We start from the raw sequence: 25,104 nt of genomic DNA, 5'->3' as shown, positions 1-25,104 counted from the left end.
AAAGAAGTATGACACTGGATACATATCCAGAATAATTTCTCCTGGGAGCATTTGAAATTTGAAGGAAAACTGTATAGGCCCTTAAAGCAAATACAAGTTAGTTACTTAGTAATCATTTGGGAAATTAACTTTTTTTTTAATTATCAGTTCAACCCAAACTTGTACAAAGTCCATTTCAGCAAAGTATTTGGATATTTTTATATATATGGTTAATTCATTTTATGATTTTTCCTAATGCAAACTTTTCTTTTGTATAACAATGAAGATCCTGATTGAGAAGGAATGGATATCCATGGGCCACAAGTTCTCCCAAAGGTAAAAAGATCCTCATTTTAAAGGAGGAGGCTAAGAAGAGGTCATTAGGGTAAGGTTTAGCAAAACCCAATATGTTCTTGTATGAAGGAGCAGTAAGTTGAACATGGCAGAAATCTCTTTTCATCAAGAAGTATTTCAGGCACTGTGCTAGGGGACTAGGGCTACAAAGGTGACTAGAATATTATCTCTTCCTTAAAAGTGTACAAATAATTTTATCAAATTCTTAAATATATTAGGAAAGAACAAGGCATCACAGACCACAGAGGGAAAAAGTGCTTAACTCTGCCTGAAGAAGTCAGGATAGGCATCTAGGAATAGGCAGCATTTGAAGATGAATTTGGGGGCATGAATAGGAGTTTGCTAGACAGAACAGTGAGCTGAAGAGGGCATCCAGGCAGAGGGAATAATGTGTAAGACAATGCACCTTTTAACATTTATAGAACAAAGAAAGGTGCAGATTTCCATTCTCTAGTAAGAAGTGGTGGAAGGCCTTACATGTGTCTAGTGTCTGCTATAAGGAAGATAGCCTCACTAAAGATTTGTTATCAGAATAATCAACAAATATTTACCAAATACCTAACAACGTGCTACATACTGTATTAGACACCGAGCTGGTTTCAAAGACATATAAAATGTTTTACCCCCAAGGAAGTTCAAATGCAGGTTGCGTTCTTTTCCATTGGTATGTATCCATTTAATTTCATTTGATTACCAGGGGAAGGGTTTGCAGTAACAACTATAAAGGGCACATGGACAAAACCAAGGGTGGGTGGCTGGGGTGCAGGGAGAGTGATGGGAGATAAATGTAGACAACTGTACTTGAACAATAATAAAGTAATTTCAAAAATAATTTCAAAAAATAATTGCATTTGATTACAATTCCTAGTCATTTAAATCTATCCATTTGCTCTTCCTTCATCAGCAAACATTGGGCCGGGAAATATGCCAGGTTTTGAGGAGACTATGTTGAATCAAATATGGTATCTGTCTCTTCTTTTACAAAAAAGAAAATCGGTGATGACATTATACTTTGATAAACACTACGACAAAACATAAACAAAAGAACCTAACCCACTCTGGGGCAAAGAAGGCTTCCTAAAATTGGTGGCATTCTAGAACATTCAGGAATATAAGGTTGTGGATTTGAAAGAGACAGTGGGTGTTTTGTAGAATAAGATTCCTGAAGAGACAAGAGGGAGTGAACACTTCCCTTCAAATGAAAAGATTAGTGAGCCCTGGCCAGTGTGTCTCTGTTGGTTGAGCATCATCTCACAACCAAAGGATTGTGGGTTTGATTCTTGGTCAGGGCACATGCCTAGGTTGCAGGTTCGGCCCCTGGTCAGGGCATGTATGAAAGGCATTCAGCTGATGTTTTTCTCTCACATTGATGTTTCTCTCTCTTTCTTTCTCCTTCCCTTCCCTTATCTCTCTAAAATCAATAAGCATGTCCTCTGGTGAGGATAAAGAAAAGAAAAGATTAGTTAAAGCTATAACTAAGAACACCTCTTCTATGGAGACTGGATGGAAGGACAGACAGTGAAAGAAGTAACAGTGTGAGTGTCAGAGACAGAAGTTAGATTTTTTTTTTGATGGCCTTGATTTTTTTCAGTGACACTGTAGACACTAGTGTGAAATAGGTTAGGGTTTAATAAGATAGCTTAAAATTTTCAAAAGCTGTAAAGTTGATGGGAAAACTGTTAAGAATGTACATAAAGATTATTGGGGAGCAATTACATTGTAGCTGAGTATGGAGACTTTATTTTAAATGGCATCAGTTTGCATGATTTTATAATATTCTCAAGCAGGATTCATCAGTCAGGGTTTGGGAGCAGAGAACATAGCTTCTTAGGTTCATCTATAGTTTCATTTTAAATGAGAATAATGTCAAGAAAGACCAGAAAATTGAAGAAAAGGGGGAGAGAATAATTGATGGAGCAGACCATAGAGCATAGGCCGGATAAGGAAGACAGGGAAGCCAGCAAGAATCTGGCAGGTTGAGAAGTCCAGAGATAAGGACTGGAGGAAGTAATATGAGAAGCCTTTGAAATATGTGGTCAGAGTAGGATATTGAGATTAAAATTGCAAAATGGAGTATGAACCTTTAGATAACTTTGAGAACCAGCCTATGGCCATGGATACGGAGGGTTGATAGTGGGATAGAAGAAGACTTTGGCAAAGGTAATTGGATTTGAGCTAGTTAAGGAACCTGCTAAGTCAGTGTAGGTCATCTGTGTGGACCCCGAAGATAAGACTTAAGACAGGAGTCAGATTCTTCAGAAAACATGGGGGAGTGACCCAGAGATTGGTATAAGACAATAGTGAGGAAGGGGAAGGTAGTGTAAACTCAATAGCATGACTCATAATGGAAGTGTTTTTTAGAGAGTGAAAACAATAATAGAAAGCCGTGGTGGAAGCAAGGAGAAAGTTGATCCCACCTCTGCCCTGTTTCAGGATTATGCTTTCTGAGAGGGGAATGATGAGCATTCTCCATTTGATTTGGGCCCCAGGAACAGATGGTGTCCTTGGTGAGACATATTTAAGTTAAATAAGAAGGTGGAATATACAGTGTAAAATATGAGGATGCCATGTTTGTTTTCAGTGGATAGTAGAGTTGGTAAAGAGGGCATCACAGGAGAGGAAACATTAAACAGTTCTAGGGTGGGGTTTGTTTATTCATATAATAAGTGTTTGTTATCTATTTCGTGCCAAGAACTGTACTATAAACAACATAGTCATGGTCCTTGTTCACATAGAGTTAAATGTGGCTGTTAAAATTAAATTAATTAAAATTAAATACTACAATAAAAATTCAGTTCCTGCCATGGCTGGCATAGCTCAGTGGATTGAGCATGGGCCTGTGAACCAAAGAGCCACTGGTTCGATTCCCAGTCAGGGCACATGCTTGGGTTGCAGGCCAGATCCCCAAGTAGAGGGTGCACAAGGGGCAGCCACACACTGATGTTTCTCTCCTTCTCTTTCTCCCTCCCTTCCCCTCTCTCTAAAGATAAATAAATCTTTTTAAAAATTCTGTTCCTCAATCATACTAGCCACATTTCAAGTGCTTAATGCGTTAGTGACTACCATATTGGACAACACAGATATGGGACATTTCTATCATTGCAGAAAAGTTCAGTTTTAAAAATGGTGTAAGAGGAAATCGAATAGATGACCAAAGGGCTTACAGTTGATGACAGTGAAGGAATGCCAGTAGTTATGAGGTCTGTTGGGTTTAACAGGCTTCGAGATTTCACATGACATTTGGCCTGAGATGTTTCTTTCCCAATGCCAACAGAGACAAAAGGTGCCCTCATTATAGCCTCTTCCAATAATGTAATACCTGATGTTAACCACTGTCTTTTTTACATTTATTTGCATCTCTCAGGTGTGGCCATCTGCATGGGGACTCCAGAGAAGTATCCCCTGTCTTCACCCAATTCCTAGACTGTATCTGGCAATTGATGGAACAATTTCCTTGTGCCTTTGAGTTTAATGAAATCTTCCTGCTGGAGATCCATGATCATGTTTTTTCCTGCCAGTTTGGGAACTTCCTTGGAAACTGCCAGAAGGATCTGGAAGACATGAGGTAAATTCAGTTTGGGAGAAAACACTGAATAGGGAGATGGATGAGTACAAAAGGAATATGCCAACACCCTAAATTTGAGACAGAAGTTCAGGAAAAGAGAGATAGTATGATAAAAAGAAACTTTTGAAGCATAAAGCACTCAGTGTTTGCATGGGGATTCCTCAGAACCTCAGATTGCTCCTCCGTTAGAGATAATACCTGCCTTTCAGAGAAATCACTTGTGTCAGAAATCATATAATGGCAGCTCATTAGCCAATTATAGCTCAATAGGCATGTTTTGTTTAGTGTGTGGAGTATTTTTTAACTGTGAATTAGTTGTCAACATTTAACTATCAGGATATTTCTCATAAAAATCCAGTTATTTTAGGATTTTGTCCTACACAGAAGCCATTTTGCCAAGATACTCTTCTGCAACCAGACCTTACTTAAACCCTCTCCCCAGATGCTTTTAGACACATCAGTTCTGTCTAGGAATTAAAACTCAAGATCTATTCCATATTCTTTTTTCTACCCTCTTAAAATGAAGCTAATATATCCTAGACCCATTCCCCACACAAGTGTGAATCTCCATGTAAAAGTACAGAAGTTGAACATTTTAATACATATTAAAATAGTGATTACTTAAAACAGACAGGAGTATCATTCACTCATAAAAGGAAAAGTAACATTAGTTCTGATTCTCTAGAATCAGAGAGACCTGGATTCAAATTTTGGCTCCGTTACCCTCTAGCTATGTTAACTTTAACAAATTAATTTTTGGTCTCATTTTCTCATTACTAATTTGGAGATAAAATATCACAAAAAAATTAATGAGGGGTTTTGCATACAGTCTGAAACAGTATTTGACACATAGTAAATAAAAAATATTAGCTACCTTACCTCTGCAAGATTTTTTTTCTGTTTTTACCCAGCAACAAATGAGAAAGAAAGATATAGAGGGTCTTTGGCCTTCCTGGAATGGTCTGTAAAAGTTACAAGACTACAATTTTAGGTCCTACCACCCCTACCACTCCTCTTTGCTCTCTTCCTTGAGATGATATGTGCAGATGACCTTTGCCTGCATAGTCATGTGGCAGCTCTCGTGGGTGACCAGTGGATCCCATGCTTTCTCAGGTGTTAAGTAAGGGGTTTCCTTGCTTGAAAAGCAAGGTCCCATGGTCTCAACTAAGATATAAGAATTAGTCTTACGATATAAATATCACAGTCTTTAGGTGTTCACCTAGGATAACTTACAAGTATTTGCTAATATAAATTACCAACTGCCTTTCACCATTTTATAAACCTTCTAAGAGGAAGAGAAGCTGTCTTGAAATGAAATAAAATATAGAAGAACCAGAAATTCACCCTCTAAGTTATCTGTTAACTTACCAGAATTTTAAAAAATTCTTGGGATTTATTGTTAGGTGCATATGTGTTTATAATAATATATTCTTGATGCATTGACCCTTTTATAAATATGTAATATCTTTATTTGTCTCTTGTAACAATTTGACTTAAAGTCTGCTTGATCTTCATTAACATAGCCATACCAGCTCTCTTTTGGTTACTGTTACATGGAATATGTTTTTCTGTCCATTGACCTTTTTCACTTTGAATCTAAAGTGGGTTTCTTGAAGATAGCATGGAGTTAGATCATGTTTTAAATCATATTTTAGATCCAGATTTTTTAAAACTGGAAAGGTGACCAGTTCATAAAGTCCTGGATTTAGAAGAGAAGAGACCAGAGAGGTCACGTTATGTGAATGAGAAGACAGGCCCAGAGAAAGCCAGGGTCATTCCTAAGATCACATAGCTACCCTGCAGCGGAGGCTCTCTGATATGGAAACGCTAACTTCTTGCTCATTTAAAAATGGGTAAATTGAAGTCCAGAAAGTTCATTATTCAATCAATGCTCATTAGCCCCTTACTACCATTTTCCTTCTGTCATGTTCTATCCCTCTCCCTTGAGTTGGGTTACTTATTAGTAACATTTGGCTGATTATCTTTTTCAACAGGACTGTTGAGTTTACTGACTTGCTGCTTTTAATTTGGGGGCTTTTTTTTTTTTACAGAGTCTATGAGAAAACCCATTCTGTGTGGCCTTTCTTGGCTCAGAGGAAACCAGACTTCAAGAACCCTCTCTACAAAGGCTTAAATATGTATGGGATGCTCGATCCTAGTACTATGCCCTGCAATATTCAGTAAGTTCCTGAGCTGTTCCCTCCTTTTTTACAGTAGGCCTCAGGGCCTCAGTTTCTTTGACTCTCCTTGTGTAGCTGCCATCATCTCCACAAGTTGATGTGGAGTAGACACTCTCCCCACAGCACCCATTCCTGCCCCCGAAAACAAAGTCACCCTCCTTTTAGTTTTCAGGATTTTACTGTTACTCATATAGGGAAATAAACAAGAAATAATAGTTCATTTGTAGTAATAAAACCAGTCAGGATGTTGCTTCAATCCTTCGTCTTTCCATGTATCTTACTCTTCTTTCCCATCTTTTCCTCCAACATAGAGAAGGAAAAAGAGAGAAATAGAAAGGGTTGGTATTGTTTCCTATACTTTTCCAAAAGAGTATAAATAAAAAATGCAGGATCTTGTGTTCACTGACCACAACTGAATGGAGTATAAGACAGAGCTGAATATGTTTATTATCTCTAATAGTTTGTTTTGTGTCTTCCTTAGGATTTTGCATATATAAAATTTTGTCATTTCTGAATAGATATTGTTTTACTTAGTCCTTTCCAATATGGATGCTTTTAATTGCCAAATGGCCCTCATTAGACCTTCTTGAAAATTTTTTTTTTAAGATTCCTACTATGGTTTCTTTGATCAATTGGTTATTTAAGAGTGTGTTACTTAATTTCCACATATTTGTGAGTTCTCCTACTTTCCTTTTGTAATTGTAATTGGTTTCTAATCTTATTCTACTGTTGTCAGAGAACATACTTTGCATGATTTTAACCTTTTTAAATTTATTAAGTCTTGTTTTAAGACCTAATACAAGTTATATCCTGGAGAATATAAATAAAACCTATTTTTAAATGATGTGTATTAGTTGAGAAGAATATATATTTTTTGTGGTTAGGTATGCTGTTTTATTATGTCTGTTAGTTCAAATTGATATATAATGTTGTTCAAGTCCTCTGTTTTCTTACTGATCTTCCACCTCTTTTTTTCTGTTCATTATGGAAAGTGAAATATTGAAGGATCCAGCTATTACTGTAAAACTGTATATATTTTCCCCTCAGTTCCATCAACTATTTCTCCTTTTGATTCCATCAATTTTTGCTTCATATATATTTTGGGATTTATTGTTAGGTGCATATGTGTTTATAATAATATATTCTTGATGCATTGACCCTTTTATAAATATGTAATATCTTTATTTGTCTCTTGTAACAATTTGACCTAAAGTCTGCTTGATCTTCATTAACATAGCCACTCCAGCTCTCTTTTGGTTACTGTTACATGGAATATCTTTTTCTGTCCATTGACCTTTTTCACTTTGACTCTAAAGCAAGTTTCTTGAAGATAGCATGGAGTTAGGTCATGTTTTAGATCATGTTTTTGTTAGCCCATTTTGCAAAGTTTGCCTTTTAATTGGACAATTTAGTCTATTTATATTTAAAATAATTCCTGATAAGAAATGACTTCTGCCACTTCGTTTCTTATTTTCTATGTATTTTATATCTTTTTATTTTTTTAAATATATTTTATTGATTATGCCATTACAGTTGTTCTATTCCCCCCTTCATTCCCCTCCACCCTGCACATCCACTCCCCCACCATTCCCCCCTTTAGTTTATGACCACGTGTCTCAAGTTCTTTAGATTCTCTATCTCCCCTACTATTCTTGCCCTCCCCCTATCTATTTTCTACCTACCATCTATGCTACTTATTTTCTGTACCTTCTCCGCCCTTCTCCTCCCACTCCCCTTTTGCTAACCCTCCATGTGATCTTCATTTCTATGTTTCCACTCCTGATCTAGCTGTCCTCTTAGTTTGCTTTTGTTTTAGGTGTGGTTGTTAATAACTGTGAGTTTGCTGTCCTTTCACTGTTCATCTTTTTTATCTTCTTTTTCTTAGGTAAGTCCCTTTAATGTTTCATATAATAAGGGCTTGGTGAGTATGAAGACCTCGAACTTGACCTTATCTGAAAAGCACTTTATCTGTCCTTCCATTCTAAATGAAAGCTTTGCTGGGTAGATCAGTCTTGGATGTAGGTCTTTGGATTTCATGACTTGGAATACTTCTTTCCAGCCACTTCTTGCCTGTAAGGTCTCTTTAGAGAAATCAGCTGACAGTCTGATGGGAACTCTTTTGTAGGTGACTGTCCCCTTATCTCTTTCTGCTTCTAGAATTCTCTCCTTCATTTTAATCTTGGCTAATATAATGATGATGTGCCTTGGTGTGTTCCTTCTTGGGTCCAACTTCTTTGGGACTCTCTGAGCTTCCTGGATTTCCTAGAAGTGTATTGCCTTTGCCAGATTGGGGAAGTTCTCCTTTATTATTTGTTCAAATAAGTTTCCCACTCGTGTCTCTATATATTTTTTTAAAAGAGTTTATTTATTTATTTTTAGAGAGAGGCGAAGGGAAAGAGAAAGGGAGAGAGACATGGATGTGAGGGAGAACTATCAATCAGTAGCCCCTCATATGCGTCCTGACTTCTTGCACACGCCCCGATCTGGGATGGAATGCAACCCAGGCATGTGTGCTGACCAGGAATCGAACCAGCGACCTTTTGCTTTGTGGGACAGTACCCAACCAGCTGAACCACACCAGCCAGGGCATGTATCTTATCTTTTCTGTTCCTTAATTTTTTCATTACGGTTGGAAAATGTATTAAATCAATATTTAAGTATATCATTTTAATCCCTTTCTCTTTCCTTTTCTGTATATGTATTAGTTATTATTTGTCATCCTGGTAATTACAATTAACATCCTACATTCATAACTATCTAGTTTCTATTAATACCAACTTTACTTCAATTGTATGCAAAATCTTATATTCCCATACTGCCCCATTCCCCTCTTTATATTATTGTCTTCACAAATTACACCTTATACATTGTGTGCCCATTAACATATACCTATAATTACTGTTTTGAAATTTTTAAAGAGGAATTACAAATCAAAAATGTAATATTTCTGGCTTGTGTATTTATCTAATTAGTCATCTCTATTGCTATACTTTATTTCTTTGTATGGCTTACAATTACTGTATAGTGTCTTTTAATTTCAGCCTAAAGATCACTTTTTTGTTTTTTTCTGTAGAGCACATGTACTAATTATTAGCTCCTTTGGTCCCTGTTTATTTGGCAATATCTTAATTTCTCCTTTATTTTTGAAGGATAGTTCTGCCAGACATAATTCTTGTTTGACAGGTGGTTTTTTTCTTTTAGCCCTTTAAATATGTGATCCCACTGCCTTCTGGCTATGGTGTTTTCCAATGAGAAGTCAGCTGTTAATCTTATTGAGGATCCCTTGTGTGTGGTGGGTAGATTCTCTCTTGTTGCTTTTAAGATCCTGTCTTTTGATGTTTGATTCATCCTACTTACAGTTTCTTAAGGTTTTTAGATGTTTAGGTGCATATCTTTCATCAAATATTCAAAGGCCATTATATCTTTCAATATTCTTTCCAACCCTTTCTATCTCTTCTATCCTTCTGGGGATACCATTATGTGTGTGTTGGTGTGCTGTATAGTTTCCCACAGGGCCCTCAGATTGTTCAGCTTTTCATCATTGTTTTTCCTTTCTACCCCTTAGGGTGGGCGATCTCAATAGACCTCTCTTCCAGTTAATTCATTCTTCTGCCTGCTCAGATTGATTATTGAATCCCTCTAGTTAACTTTTTTATTTCACTTATTGTACTTTTTATCTCTATAATTTCTATTTGGTTTCTTTTTATAATTTCTCTCTTTATTGATACTTTCACTTGGTGAAATTTCATTTTCCTGGTTTTCTTTAGTTCTGTGAGCATATTTAAGACAAGTATTTGCTTAATAAGATTAATGTCTGGGCTTACTCATGAACAATTTCTGTTAATTTTTTCCCCATGAATGGGTGATATTTTCTTGTTTTCCTCCATGCCTCTTATTTTTTTCTGTTGAAAACTGGACAGTTGGAATATTATGTGATATTCTGGAAATCAGACCCCTCCCTTTAAGGTTTGTTGCTATCTGTGACTTCTCAAAACTATTTTTGTCAAGGCTATATTCTTTGACATGTGTGCTAACTGAATTCTCCTTCCACTAGCTTAAGTGGTCAGCTAGTGCTTTGACAGACATATCCTTCAGTGTCATAAAATAAAAGTAATTTTCAGTCTTTTCAGATTGGCTCTGTGTTGGTGTGCACCTTCAATGCTTAGCCAGGCCATTTATAACTCTCCCTTAGTCTTCACTTCCTGCGGTACAGAGCCTAAAAGTCAGCAACAGGTGAAAGCTTAGAATCTTTTTCAGTCTTTTCTGAGCATGTGTCTAGCCCTAGGCATATACCTGGCCTTCTACATACCCTGTTATATACAGGAGTATTTCAGTGCCCTTATTTTCCCATGTACAGATATTGTCTTCCTAAACCTCTTTCTTCCAAGACTTTTCAGTATGTCTGCTGCTTGCCCCATCTATTATCTCTTGCCTCAGCTGACCTTGTTTAGTACATTTGCCTTTAAATTCTTTTGACCTTGTCTGGAAGGCCACCCCAGTCCTGATAAAGTTCTGACTAGGGCAAAACAAGCTCCTGAGCCCATGCATTGGAGGATACTAGAGAAGTCAAAATACACAACCACAATATTTTGATAAAAAGGTCTGTATTGTCCCCTCTGGCACCAGAAAGCCACATTGTTAATGTAAACTGCCATTCCGGTTAGGGAGTGAAAACCAGCAGGCAGGTAAGTCAAAATGTTGTAACACATTCTTATCGAAATGTATCAGCTTTAGTGTGCATTAGCATTCTCCTGGTTGTTACAAGTTTTTAATTAGATTCTGAACTTTCAAAAAAGTTTTGATTATACTGTTTTAGCTCTTACTTCTAGGTATTTGATGCATTCAGACTCAATATTTGTATATGGTGTAATGTAAGTGTCCAACTTCATTCTTTTGCATATGGATATCTCATTTTTTCAGCACCACTTGTTAAAAAGACTGTCCTTACCCTCTGAATGATCTTGGTATACTTATCAAGAATTATTTAACCATATATGTGATTGTTTACTTCCAAGCCTCCTATTTCTGTTTCATTGGTCCGTTAGTCTCTCTTTAGGTTAGCATCTACACTGTTTTGATTATTGTGATTTTCTAATAAGTTTTGAAGTCAGGAAGTGCTAGGCTTCCAACTTTGTTCATCTTGTTTGAGATTGTTTTAGCTATTTGGGGTTGCTTGAGATTCCACATACATTTTAGCATTGGGATTTTTTATTTTTGTAAAAACTGCCAGTGGTATATTACAGAGATTACATTATATCTATAAATCATTTGGGTAGTATTGACATCTTAAAATATTGTCTTTCAATTTATGAAAAAGAAATATCTTTCTCTATTTATTTGTGTCTACCTTAATTGATTTCAGCAGCATTTTACAGTTTTCTGTGTACAAGTCTTTTGCCTCCTTGGTTAAGTTTACTCCTAAGTATTATATTCTTTTTAATGGGATTATAAATAGAATAATTTTCTTGAATTCATTTTAGATGATAATTATTAATGCACAGAAACATAGTAGATTTTTGTGTTGTTTTGAATACTGAAACTTTGCTGAATTTAAACTGTTTTGTGTATGGACTCTGGGTTTTCTACATATAAGATCATGTTATATGCAAGCAAAGATGATTTTACTTATCCCTTTCCAATTTGTAAGCCTTTATTTATTTTCCTTGCCTAATTGCTTTGTGTAGGACCACCAGTCCTGTATAAAACAAAGTGGCAAGAATAAGCACCCTTGTCTTGTTCTTTATCTTAAAAGAAATGCTTTCAGTCTTTCATCTTTCATATACAACCTTTATTACATTGAGATACTCTCCCTCTATTCTAGTATATACATTATTTTTTTATCATGAAAGGTTGTTGAATTTTGTCATGTTTTTTTCTGATTATCATGTGTTTTTTCCCAATTATTGTTAATGCAGTATATTACATTGATTATTTTTGCATATGTTAAATCATTCTTGCATTCTAGGAATAAATCCCACTTGGGTATAGTTTATATTCTTTATTTTTATTTTCTTTTTATTTACTTTTGAAAATTACATTTATTGATTTATGGTATTACAGTTGTCCTAATTTTTCCTTCTTGGGCCTCCTCCAGCCAGCATCCCCAACTTCCTCAGGCAATTCCCCCCACTTTCTTCATGTCCATGGGTCATGTGTATAAGTTCTTTGGCTCCTCCATTTACTATACTGTGCTTTACATCCCCGTGGCTATTCTGCAGCTACCAATTTATACTTCTTAACCTTCTTCCTCACCTCTTCACCTGTTCTCCCATATACTCCTCCCATCTGGCAACCATCAAAACACTGTCTGTACCCATGATTCTGTCTCTGTTCTTGTTTGCTTTGTTTGTTTAGACTCAATTGTTGATAGGCATGTATTTATTGCCACTTTATTGTTCAGAGTTTTGATCATTTTCTTAAATAAGTCCCCTTAACATTTCATATAATAATGGTTTGGTGATGATGAACTCCTTTAGTTTTTTCTTGTCTGGGGAGCTCTTTATCTGCCCTACAATTCTAAAGAATAGCTCTTCTGGGTAGAGCAATCTTGGCTATAGGACCTTGCTTTTCACAACTTTGAATATTTCTTGCCAATCCTTTCTAGATTGCAAAGTTTCTTTTGAGAAATTAGCTGACAATTGTATGGGAACTTCCCTGTAGGTAACTAATGGCTTTTCTCTTGCTGCTTTTAAGATTGTCTGTCTTTAAACTTTGCCATTTTAATTATGGTGTGTGTTGGAGTAGGCCTCTTTGTATTCATCTTGTCTGGGATTCTCTGTGTTTCCTGAACTTGCATGTCTATTTCCTTCATCAAAATAGGGAAGTTTCCTTTCATTATTTTTTCAAATAGATTTCCAATTTCTTGCTCTTTCTCCTCTTGTTGTGGCACCCCTATGATGTGAATGTTGGAAGTCTTTCAACTTAAAAACATTTTTTAACATTTTATTTATTTTTTAGAGAGGGGAAGGGAGAGGGAAAGAGAGGGAGAGAAAGATCAATGTGTGGTTGCCTCTCGTGCACCTCACACTGAGGACCTGGCTGGCAACCCAGGCATGTGCCCTAACTGGGAATCAAACCAGCAGCCCTTTGATTTACAGGCCAGCACTCAACTGCTGAGCCATACCAGCCAGGGCAATTGTGGGAACTCTTGAAGTTGTCCCAGAGGCTGCTTAATACTATTCCATTTTTTTTGTTTCTTTATTTTTAGAGAGCAGAAAAGAGAGGGAGAAAAACATCAATGTGTGGTTGCCTCTTGCATGCCCCCTACTGGGAACCTGGCCTGCAATCCAAGCATGTGTCCTAGATTGGGAATCAAACCTGTGCTGACCTTTTGTTTGCAGGCCAGCATTCAATCCACTGAGCCACAACAGCCATGACCCTCATTTCTTGGATTGTTTTTTCTTTTCGTTGTTCTAATTGGCTGTTTTTTGCTTCCTTAGGTTTCCAATCATTGATTTGATTCTTAGCTTCATTCACTCTACTGTTGCTTCCCTGTAAATTACTTTGTATTTCAGTTATTATAACCTTCATTTCTGACTGGATCTTTCTTATGCTGTTGATATCCTCACTAAGTTCCTTGAGCATCCTTATAACCAGTGTTCTGTGCTTTGCATCTGGTAGATTGCTTATCTCCACCTTGTATAATTCTTTTTCTGGAGTTTTGATCTGTTCTTTCATTTGGGCCACGTTTCTTTGTCTCCTTGTTTTGGCAGCCACCCTGTGTTTTTTCTATGTATTAGGTGGAACTGCTATGACTTCATGTCTTGGTAGTGTGGCCTAAAGTAGTAGGTGTGTCCTGCAGTGCCCAGTGGCACAGCCTTCCCTATCACCCAAGCTGGATACTTGAGATGTGCCCTTTGTGTGGGTTGACTACACCTTACTCTTGTAGTTTAGCCTTGGTTGCCATTGGTACATCAATGGGAGGGATTTACCCAAGCCAGTCAGGGGCAAGGACTTGCTGTGACCACTGATCACCAACTTCCACCCACCATGGAGAATCAGCTGTGCAAGGGCAGGGTGGTGGAGTTCCACCTGTGTTCTTCCTGGGAGTACCCTGCTTGAGTTACAAAGCAATCTACAGATGACTACTACTTGTGCTGGGCTCAGACGTTCCCAGGTGAAGTCAAGCTGTGAACCTAGACTGGCTGCTGCTAGTGCCAGGGATGGGGCCACTTAGCAAGAGGTATGGGGGCTGGGGGTTCATTGAGGCCAGCTATAGCTTGTTTGAGAGAATTTAGGAAGTTGTGAAGTATGAACCAAGACCACCCATTCATATGGAAAAGCAACTGTTCACAGCTTGGGTGGGCCCGTAATTTGGGTGGGCTGGAGCCTCAGGGAATGAAGATTTCCTGAGGGTGGGGCAAACAGTGTTAGCCAGGTAGATGGAGCCTCAGGTATGGCACCCACCTGCCAGCTCTGTGGCCCTGTGGGGAAAGGGTTTCGAAAAGGAACAATGGCTTTTGCCCACCTTTATGGAGGGAGAAAGCTGTCCCTAGCTCTCCCCTTGATGCCAGACATTTCAGTTCAGTTCCTCCCTGTATGCCACTGATGCCTTTCAAGCTGCTTCTCCAGTGCTGGGGCTCAGAGGGACTGAGTCTGAGTAAGTTCATGTGTGGGTTCTTTAAGAGGAACTGCTTGGGACTCCAGAAGTTTTTCCACTGACTCAATCCCTGCTGGTTTTTGCAGACGGAAGTTGGGGGACTCACCTTCCTGGCACTGGAACCCTGAACTGTGGCGCCTGGTATGGGGCTTGGACTCCTCGCTCCCAAGATATCCCTCCTGAATTTTTATCCAGTAGATGTGGGTGTGGGACAAGCCAGTTTTTCCTTTTTGCCCCTCTCACCATTCTGGATGGATGTGGTTTCTTTACTTCCATAGTTGTTGGACTCCCATTCAACTCACTTTCTGCCAGTTCTGAGTGATGGTTATTCTATAGTTTAGTTGTATTTTGAATGTGGTTGTGTGAGGAGGCAAGCCATGTTTACCTATGTTGCCATCTTTCTGGAAGTGTCACTGTTAATCTTTTAATGGCTCTCTTGTATATAAGGAGTCATTTTTCTTTTGCTACTGTCAAGATTCTCTCTTTGTTTTGAGAAACTGTTTCATTTTAATGTGTTTTGGTGTGGATCTATTTGGATTTATCTTACTTGAAAATTTCTGAGCTTCCTATACTCTGTATTAATTTTTGTCCTCAAATCTAGGAAGTTTTCAGCCATTATTTCTTCAGATAACCCCTACACCCTTTCCCATTCCTCTCCCCTTTCTGAGACTCTTATTATGCCTGTATTGGTATAATTCATGTTGTCCCATGATTCCCTTAGGCTCTGTTTACTTTTTTAAAATATGTTCTATTGATTATGCCATTAGTTGTCCCATTCCCCCACTCTGCACCCCCTTCCCACCATTCCCCCCTTTAGTTTATGACCACGTGTCACAAGTTCTTTAGATTCTATATTTCCCATACTATTCTTGTCCTCCCCCCATCTACTTTCTACCTACCGTCTATGCTACTTATTTTCTGTACCTTCTCCCCCCTTCTCTTTCTCCCACTCCCCTGTGGCTAACCCTCCATGTGATCTTCATTTCTATGGTTCTGCTCCTGAACTAGCTGTCCTCTTAGTTTGCTTTTGTTTTAGGTGTGGTTGTTAATAACTGTGAGTTTGTTGTCCTTTCACTGTTCATCTTTTTTATCTTCTTTTTCTTAGATAAGTCCCTTTAACATTTCATAGAATAAGGGCTGAGTGATGATGAACTCCTTGAACTTGACCTTATCTGAGAAGCACTTTATCTGTCCTTCCATTCTAAATGAGAGCTTTGCTCGATAGAGCAATCTTGGATGTAGGTCTTTGGATTTCCTGACTTGAATACTTCTTTCCAGCCCCTTCTTGCCTGTAAGGTCTTTTTTGAGAAATCAGCTGACAGTCTGATGGGAACTCTTTTGTAGGTGACTGTCCCTTATCTCTTACTGCTTCTAGGATTCTCTCCTTCATTTTAATCTTGGCTAATGTAATGATGATGTGCCTTGGTGTGTTCCTTCTTGGGTCCAAGTTCTTTGGGACTCTCTGAGCTTCTTGGACTTCCTGGAAGTCTGTTTCCTTTGCCAGATTGGGGAAGTTCTCCTTTATTATTTGTTCAAATAAGGTTTCCAGTTGTTGCTCTTCTTGTTCCCCTTCTGGTACCCCTGTACTTTGGATGTTGGAACGTTTCAAGGTGTCCTGGAAGTTCCTAACTAAGCCTCTCCTCATTTTTTTGAATTGTTGCTTCTTCACTCTTTTCTGTTTAGTTGTTTTTTTTCTTCCTTCTGGCCCACTCCCTTCATTTGAGTCCCAGTTCCCTTCCCATCACTATTGTTTCCCTATGCATTTTGCTTCATTTCACTTAGTGAAGCCTTCATATGTTCCTCTAATTTGTGACTAAAATCAACCAGTTCTGTGAGCATCCTGACCACCAGTGTTTTAAACTGTGCATCCAATAGGTTGGCTATCTCTTCGTCGCTTACAAGTATTGGCTCTGGGACTTTGAGCTGTTCTTCTTCTTGAGCCATAATGTTTTGGTCTGTTTGCGCTTGTTACATATGAGGGGTGGAGCCTTAGGTGTTCACCAGGGCGGGGTCACCCAGGTCACTGGGTTGTGATGCTGTATGTGGGGGTGGGGTCAGAGAGGGGCAATGGCATTTGTTCTGCTCTCTCTCGGATTTTGGTCCCCTCTGCTGCTTCCCACCAACAAATTGGGCCCTTCTGGTGCTAGTTCCCAGGTGTGTGGGCCTGTGCACCCTCCAGGACCCTGTGGGTCTCTCCAAGGAACTCTCTGTGAGCCTTGGAGCCTCTCCTGGCACCTCGACCCCCGAAAGTTTTTCCAATTGGTGCTTTTAGGCTTTGTTTCCCAGCGCTGGGGCCCTGTGTCATGCGGTCTGTCTCACTGTTCGGTTTTTCACCTGGTTTATCTGCACATGAATGTGTGACCACGGTCAGCCAGCTGCCTTGTGCGCTCACTGGGTCTGCCCATTACCCATCCCACGCATGGGATCTGCCAACCGCTGCCAGCATGCCTGGGTCGGTCCAGCAGCTTCATCTTGCACAACCCGCTGACTCCGCCCCTCATACCAGTCTGGATGAATGGTTCATTGTTGTCAGACTTCAGTACAGTTTAATTTTCTCTCTGTTTTGGTTACATTCTGGTTTTTAAATATTTGTTGTTCATAAAGTCGGTTGTGCGAGGAGGTACAGTGTTTCCACCTACGCCTCCATCTTGGCCGGAAGTCCCTCTGTTTACTTTCCTTCATTCTTTTTTCTTCTGGTTCCCCAAACTCATTAATTTCAAATGACCTGCCTTCAAGTTTGCCAATTCTTTCCTTTGTCTAATTAAATTTGTGGTGAATATTCCAATAAACTAGTGAATATTCCAATTTAGTGTTTTCGTTTTGTATTTGTTTTTATTTTTTAATTTTTTAAAGATTTTATTTATCTTTAGAGGGGAAGGGAAGGAGAGAGGGAGAGAAACATCAATGTATGGCTGCCTATCATGTATCCCCCACTGGGAACTGGCCTGCAACCCAGGCATGTGCCCTGAATCGGAATCGAACCATGATCCTTTGGTTCACAGGCCCGCATTTAATCCACTGAGCTACACCAGCCAGGGCTGTGTTTTTGTTTTTTTAACTCCTGAATTCCTGTTTGGTTCTTTCTTTAACATATTTATTTCTTTAATGATATTTTATTTTGATTCTAAATCATTTTCCTTATTTTGTTTATTTGTCCTCATGCTCTTTGAGCTCAATAAACATATTTAAAGCAGTTTTAAATGTTTTGTCAAGTAACCCAAAGGCCTTCTACTTTTTAAGGTTTCTGGATATTTGTTTCATTCCTTTGAATGGACTATGTGTCTCTGTTTCTCTGTATGATTCATCATCTTTTCTTGAAATTGGGGCATTTAAAAATTCAATACTTCCCCCCAGTCTTTGAGGACTTGTCTCCATTCAAGGGAAGGTCTATACTAATGAAGTCAGTTTAAAAGTTCAGGATCCATTTAAACCTTTTCTGGACATGTATTTTCTCTGGGCTTGTGCATATGCTTTTAATCCCATTCCCCATATACTCAAGTACTTTTACATGTACTAGTTTTCCAAAGAGCTTCACCACTGCTTCTCATAAGCCTTGGAAGTTCTCTTGTATTCCTCTGTCCATAATCTCTTGCCCCAAGGCACCAAGTGTCGGCACAATCCCTGCACCACTCACCTGCCACTGCTTTGACCATTCCAGTTAGTGATTCATGGCAGGGGAGACATGAATTAATCCTTTGGGCAGCCCATAGACAAGCCAGAACATTGCAAGCAACTTTCAGTTTTTTTCCTTACATCCTGATGGAAGAAGTAGAAACTGAGCACAGTCCTCCCATTTACACTGTGCTGCACTGAGGAGATGGTGGGCAAGGATGAGCAAAAGCACTATGAATTTTTCTAAAATTCTGAGTATAGAGGACTTCCGCCAAGATGGAGACGTAGGTGGAGGAACCACCTTGCCTCTGTGCACAACCAAATCTAAGAACAACTATTTTTAACAACAATCACAACCAAGCCACATGGAAAATTGACAATATGGAGTCCAAAGACAACGAAATGCTCAGCTAAACCCGTAAGAGAAGCGAAGCCAGCAGCGGAGCAGGTTGGCAAGAAAAAACCCCCGAACAGGTGGTGTGCGGTGCGCGAGCAGCCGAAGGCGCTGATCGCGAGCTAGCTATGGGAGCACACAGGGAAGAGGCGCGGCAGGCTGTCTGCGGTCGGTCGGTCGCACATCTGTGTGCGGAGAAACCAGTGAGAAGGGAAGCCTGCGCGGGGCAGCAGGCTCCCACAATTCTGATCGGATAAAAAAGCCTGGGGCGAGTGGTGTGACTGGACGTCCTGGGCTAGCAGAGAGGACCGCCATAGCTCCCTCTCTGACCCCGCCCCCACACACAGCGTCACAAACCAGCGACCTGGGTCGCCCCGTCCTGGTAAACAACTAAGGCTTCGCTCCGCTTACTTAACAGCACGAATAGACCAAAAATGGCTCTAGGACAACTCAGAGCCCCAGAACCAATAGATCTAAGTGATGAAGAAATAGCCAGTCTTTCAGATGCACAGTTCAAAACAGTGGTTATCAGGATTCTTACAGAACTGGTTGATTTTAGTCATAAATTAGAGAACCATATGGAAGCTAAACTAATTGAAATGAATGGTAATACAAAGGAAACCAATAGTAATGGAAAGGAAATTGGGACTCAAATCAAGGGAGTGGACCAGAAGGAAGAAAAAAATGATCAAACAGAAAAGAATGAAGAAATAAGAATTCAGAAAAATGAGGAGAAGCTTAGGAACCTCCAGGACATCTTTAAACGTTCCAACATCTGAATTATAGGGGGTACCAGAAGGGGGAAAGGCACAGCCACCAGTGGAAAACTTATTTGAACAAATAATAAAGGAGAATTTCCCCAATCTGGCAAAGGAAATAGACTTCCAGGAAATCCAGGAAGCTCAGAGAGTACCAAAGAAGTTGGACCCAAGAAGGAACACACCAAGGCACATCATAATTACATTAGCCAAAATTAAAATGAAGGACAGAATCCCAGAAGCAGCAAGAGCTAAGGGGACAGTCACCTACAAAGGAGCTCCCATCAGACTGTCAGCGGATTTCTCGAAAGAGACCTTACAGGCAAGAAGGGGCTGGAAAGAGGTATTCCAAATCATGAAAACCAAAGACCTACAACCAAGATTGCTCTACCCAGCAAAGTTTTCATTTAGAATGGAAGGACAGATAAAGTGCTTCTCAGATAAGACCAAATTCAAGGAGTTCATCATCACCAAGCCCTTATTATATGAAACATTAACGGGACTTACCTAAGAAAAAGAAGATAAAAAAGATGACAGTGAAAGGACAGCAAACTCACAGTTAGTAACAACCACACCTAAAACAAAAGCAAACTAAGAGGACAGCTAGATCAGGAGCAGAACCATAGAAATGAAGATCTCATGGAGGGTTAGCAACAGGGGAGTGGGAGAAGGAGAAGGGGGGGAGAAGGTACAGAAAATAAGTAGCATAGACAGTAGATAGAAAATAGATAGGGGGAGGGTAAGAATAGTAGGGGAAATACAGAATCTAAAGAATTTGAGACACGTGTTCATGAACTAAAGGGGGAAATGGTGGGGGGAGGGGTATGCAGGGTGGAGGGGAATGGAGGGGGGAATAGAGCAAATGTAATGGCATAATCAATAAAAAATAAAAAAATAAAATAAATAAATAAAATTCTGAGTATAGCCCTGGCTGGTGTGGCTCAGTGGATTGAGTGCCTGTGGACCAAAGGGTCACTGGTTCGATTCTTAGTCAGGGCACATGCCTGGGTTGCAGGCCAGGTCCCTGGTGGGTGGGGACACATGAGAGGCAACCACACACTGATGTTTCTCTCTCTCTCTTTCTCCTTCCCTTCCCCTCTCTAAAAATAACATAAGTAAAATGTTTTTTTAAAGTTCTGCTTAGTTTTTAAAAAGAAGCTCAAATTTGCTCACATCCAAAGTGTCTCTTTCAGCAGAATTCTTTCTGCTTTGAACTTTAGTCTTCAGTTAGGAGCGTCTCCAGTCTTTTTTTTTAAGATTTTATTTATTTATCTTTAGAGAGGAAGGGAAGGAGAGGAGAGAAATATCAATGTATGGTTGCCTCTCGTGAGTCCCCTGCTAGGAACTGGCCTGCAACCCAGGCATGTGCCCTGACTGGGAATCGAACCGCAATCATGTGGTTCGCAGGCCTGCACTCAGTCCACTGAGCTACACCAGCCAGGGTATCCAGTCTTTTTAATGTCATTGAAATTACCTTATTTTTCAGATCTGCCCACCTACCAGGGTAATATTTTCTTGACATAAGGAAAGAAATAGTAATCTATTCCTCCGGCTAAACTCATGCACTTTTTTCTTTTTGTTTATTCAAGGTTCTGGTGTGGAATGTATAATCGCTTTGACAAAGGGCTACATCCCCAGCAAAGTATGATAGAGAGCCTCCTGGAAATTGAGAAACAGAAAATGCTGCAGGTAGGTGTCCACAAACAAGAAGTGGTTCTGGAAAAAGTCTCAAAGTGAGCCCCTCTTTCCCATTCTGTGTAGACCCAGCCCACTTGGAGTTGAATTGGTACTTGTGAGAAGGTGCCTGGCTGGCTTGTTATATTTTCTGGCTTCCAGATATCCTGGGTATACAGAGCCTGAGGCACAACTCTTTTTCTTACTCCCCATAGAATGTGGTAGATATCACACTTAGCTAGTGAAACAAGTGGATTGGTTCCCTTTTTGATTTGGATGTAATTACTAGGAGGAACAAGAGGGAACAACAGGGAAGTTGTACTTGGTGTTTGTTATCCATCAAAAGAATGAGTATAACGTATTACATATACTGGTAAGAACAATGAAATTGTTATATTTTAAATTAGGAAAACCTTATAAAAATTCTCGTTTTCTCCCCACATAGATTACACATTGTTCATTGAGTGCTCTCCCTGTGTGTGTTGATTTTGCTCTATAATACCAGCAAAACCCAAATCAGACACTTGTTTTTAATTACAGATTAAATAAGTTAAGATTTTCTTTCAAAATATGAAAAATGCTGAGCTGCTTCTAGAATCTAGTGGTCCTTAACAGTGTGTTTGAGGGAGGGGGAGGAGTACTTCTTAGAAAAGAACTCTTAGAAAGGGAGGGTGTGCTATTTAGGAACCGGGTGTGAACCCACTTTAGGCCAGATTAAGGCATAGCTTTTCTTCTCCCATAAGTAAACAAATACCTTTTATTGGAAAATGAATGTATTGTGATTACATCAGATCTCAATCTTTTGAATGTCCTCTTGGAAAGCAATAGTCAGTTACTTTGTTCCATTTTTTTAAGTTTTTTAAAAGATTTTATTTAGTTATCTTAAGAGGGGAAGGGAAGGAGAGAAGGAGAGAAATATCAATGTATGGTTGTCTCTCGTGAGTCCCCTGCTGGGAACTGGCCTGCAACCCAGGCATGTGCCCTGACCGGGAATCGAACCACGATACTCAGGTTCGCAGGCCTGCACTCAATCCACTGAGCTACTCCAGCCAGGTGTTCCATTTTTTCTTAATAGAGATGCCCTGGCTGGGTGGCTCAGTTGGTTGGAGCATCATCCTATACACCAAATGGCTGCAGGTTCAATCCCTTCCTGGTCAGGGCTCATACCTAGGTTATGGGTTCAATCTCCAGTTAGGGCATATATAGGAGGCAACTGATGAATGTTTCTCTTTCTGTCTGTCTGTCTGTCTCTCTCCCCACTCCCTCTCCCCCTCTCTCCCCCCTGAGAAGCAGGAAAACTTTCCTAGGGTCCCCTGCCTCCTCTTTTAGCTATTAGCAACAGGGCCTCCACAGCAGGCAGGTCACTTCTAGTAGACTAAGCCATCTAACTTACTGCTAACTGATTCCTGAGAGAGAATCAGATTCATTCTAGATAGAATCTGATCATTCTCTGATTATAAAGTAAAAAATTAAGTCAGGCCCTGGCTGGTGTAGCTCAGTGGGTTGAGCGCAGGTCTGCGAACCAGAGGATTGCAGTTCAATTCCCAGTCAGGGCAGATGCCTGGGTTGCAAGCCAGTTCCCTGCAGGCCAGTTCCCAGCAGGGGACGCACTAGAGGCAACCGTACATTGATGATTCTCTCCCTCTCTCCTTCCCCTCTAAAGATAAATAAATAAATAAATAATTTAAAAAATTAAGTCAGGCTTTAAAAAATATATACATAATGGTAAATATCATGTTTTAATTTACAGAAGAAAAGAATGGCCCCTAATATTATTACCCAAAAAACCTGTCAAAATTTTATTTTTTATTTTTTGAAAATTTTTATTTGTTTATTTTTAGAGAGAGGGAGGGAGAGAGAAACAGGGAGAGAAACATCAATGTAAGAGAGAGATATCAGTTGGTTGCCTTTTGAAGGCACCCTGACCCAGGATCGAACCTGCAACCCAGGCATGTGCCCTGACTGGGAACCAAACCAGTGACCTTTCACTTTATAGGACAACACCCAGCCAAGTCAGCCATACTGGTCAGGGCAACCCTGTGGAAATTTTTTAAAGGTAATTGATGTGCAAAGTTAGAATATATAGAATACAAAAGTATACCAAATGAAGAAATGTTTAAAAAACTTCCCCAGCTATCTACCCATTTAGTTTTTCCCTCCAGGGATTATCACTGTGTATGTGTATGCACGAGCAAGATAGAGACAGAGACAGATTGATTGATTGACTGATTTTGTGGTATCTGGAAGAAAATGAATATGCCTGTTCTCTAAGGCAGGAGCTCTTAACTGGAGTCCATGAACCCACAGGTATCCACAGATGTCTTTAGGGCCTCTGTGATGGCCCTGAAATTCTATCTAAAATTTGTGTACATTGCTATCTCATGCTCACATATGTTCGTGCATGCAGTGTTCTGAGAAGGTAGGTCCATTCTTTTCTTCAGATTTTCAAAAGGGTCTATGACTGCCAGAAAGTTAAGTATCGTTGAGTCATTGTGTTGTCCCTGAAAGTGCAAATATTCATTGGAGGTAGCATGAAGTAGCTGACAGGTTATACACAGATTATAGGCTTTGGCATTAAAAAAGAAATAGTCACATCCCAGCCCTACCACTTCCTAAATGTGTGAATTTGGGTGACTCACTTAAATTTCTGAGCCTCAGTTTCCTCATCCGTAAAATACAGCTAATACCTAATTAGTAGGATTCTTATGAGTATAAGAGGAAATCCTTTATGTAAGTTTCCGGCACATAGAGGCATTCAACAAATGTTAGTGAGCCTCCCCCTTGCCCTCTTGTTCCCAGTAATAAAATTGTATTTATTGGAAGAAAAAGACCTTTATACAGACATAAGACCCTTAAGGATCTTTTTCTTTTTAATAATTTATTTATTTATCTGTCTTTAGAGGAGAAGGGAAGGAGAGAGGGAGAGAATTATCAATGTGTGGTTGCCTCTCATGCATCCCCTGCTGGGAACTGGCCTGCAACCCAGGCATGTGCCCTGGCCGGAAATGGAACTGAAGTTGTTTGGTTCTCAGGCCCACGCTCAATCCACTGAGCTACACCAGCCAGGCTTGAGGATCTTTTAATGGTTGGGCTTTTAAAGCACTATGTCAAATGATAAAGAAAAATGATTAAGGGTAAAGTAGGAAGAACATAAGGTCATTTGATACCATATGAGTAATAGTAGGCAGGATCCCTGCAGGTCTGTGTGATATTTTCCTAGTTGTTCTCCTGTTTATAATTCTTTTCAACCATTCCTTGCTCCCATAACAGAAATTGAAAGCTCTCGATGAGCCACCAGAAGAACTCTTTACCAGCTGTCACTTTGGGGATTTATTATCTCAGCATCCGGAAAGTCCCTTGACCAATCCTCTTGATTTTATGGGAGACCTGCATGCTTTGTCCAGGGAAGGAGGCCTCCAAGCTCAGAAGGATCAAGCAAAATGCCAGTGTGGCGACTACCAGTATGAACAATTTGAGATTATAGGCAGCTTTAAGTCCATAAGCATTTCTGAGAATGTGGGCTTCTCTGGAGACCCAGGCATCTCTGAGGCCATGGGTGCCTCTGAGGCCATAGGCATCTCCAAGGCTAGCAGCGAGGAGGCAGGCTGCTCCCAGCAACAGTAAGCTACTTATCTGCTTCTGTGCTGGGCGCACCTGTAGCACCCACAAAAATCCTTGTGCCAAAGAAGGTTATGCTGCTTTTCTAATTGGTTTACATGGGCAGGGTCTGGGCACCCCTCCTCCCACTTAAAAATCTGGAAGGGGATTTTGGGCATTTACTAATTCAGCAACCAATACATGCGTGTCAAGCTGGCCTGGAGTGTAAGCAAGAGAGAATATGTTATTGTTCTAGAATGGGATTTAACCTCAGAGATGTTGAACTGAGATATTACACTGGTTCCATTATTCCATTTTCCTTCCCTACTCCCCCCCCCTCACTGCTGTAGCCTAAGAACAAAGTGGAAATGTCATAGTGGTGAATTAAGATC

The 25,104-nt window shown here is 39.7% G+C and overlaps 1 protein-coding gene across 1 annotated transcript in view; it reads left to right on the top strand.

Annotated features, from left to right (window-relative positions):
* MTMR8 (myotubularin related protein 8) overlaps nt 1-24,739 on the top strand; it is a 67,719-nt gene extending 42,980 nt beyond the window's left edge. The window contains exons 10-14 of the mRNA XM_037135151.2: nt 266-315; nt 3,698-3,898; nt 5,950-6,078; nt 21,031-21,154; nt 24,386-24,739. Of these exons, the coding sequence (XP_036991046.2) occupies nt 266-315; nt 3,698-3,898; nt 5,950-6,078; nt 21,031-21,154; nt 24,386-24,739 (858 nt within the window). The remainder of the gene's footprint in view (nt 1-265; nt 316-3,697; nt 3,899-5,949; nt 6,079-21,030; nt 21,155-24,385) is intronic.
* The last annotated feature ends 365 nt before the right edge of the window (nt 24,740-25,104 follow it).

The sequence above is a fragment of the Artibeus jamaicensis genome, unplaced genomic scaffold (assembly GCF_021234435.1).
Source record: "Artibeus jamaicensis isolate MK-2021 breed Jamaican fruit bat unplaced genomic scaffold, CSHL_Jam_final contig_457, whole genome shotgun sequence".
Classification (NCBI taxonomy): domain Eukaryota; kingdom Metazoa; phylum Chordata; class Mammalia; order Chiroptera; family Phyllostomidae; genus Artibeus; species Artibeus jamaicensis.
Note: the sequence above shows the minus strand (reverse complement) of the source record. Positions and strands in the feature narration are given on the sequence as shown.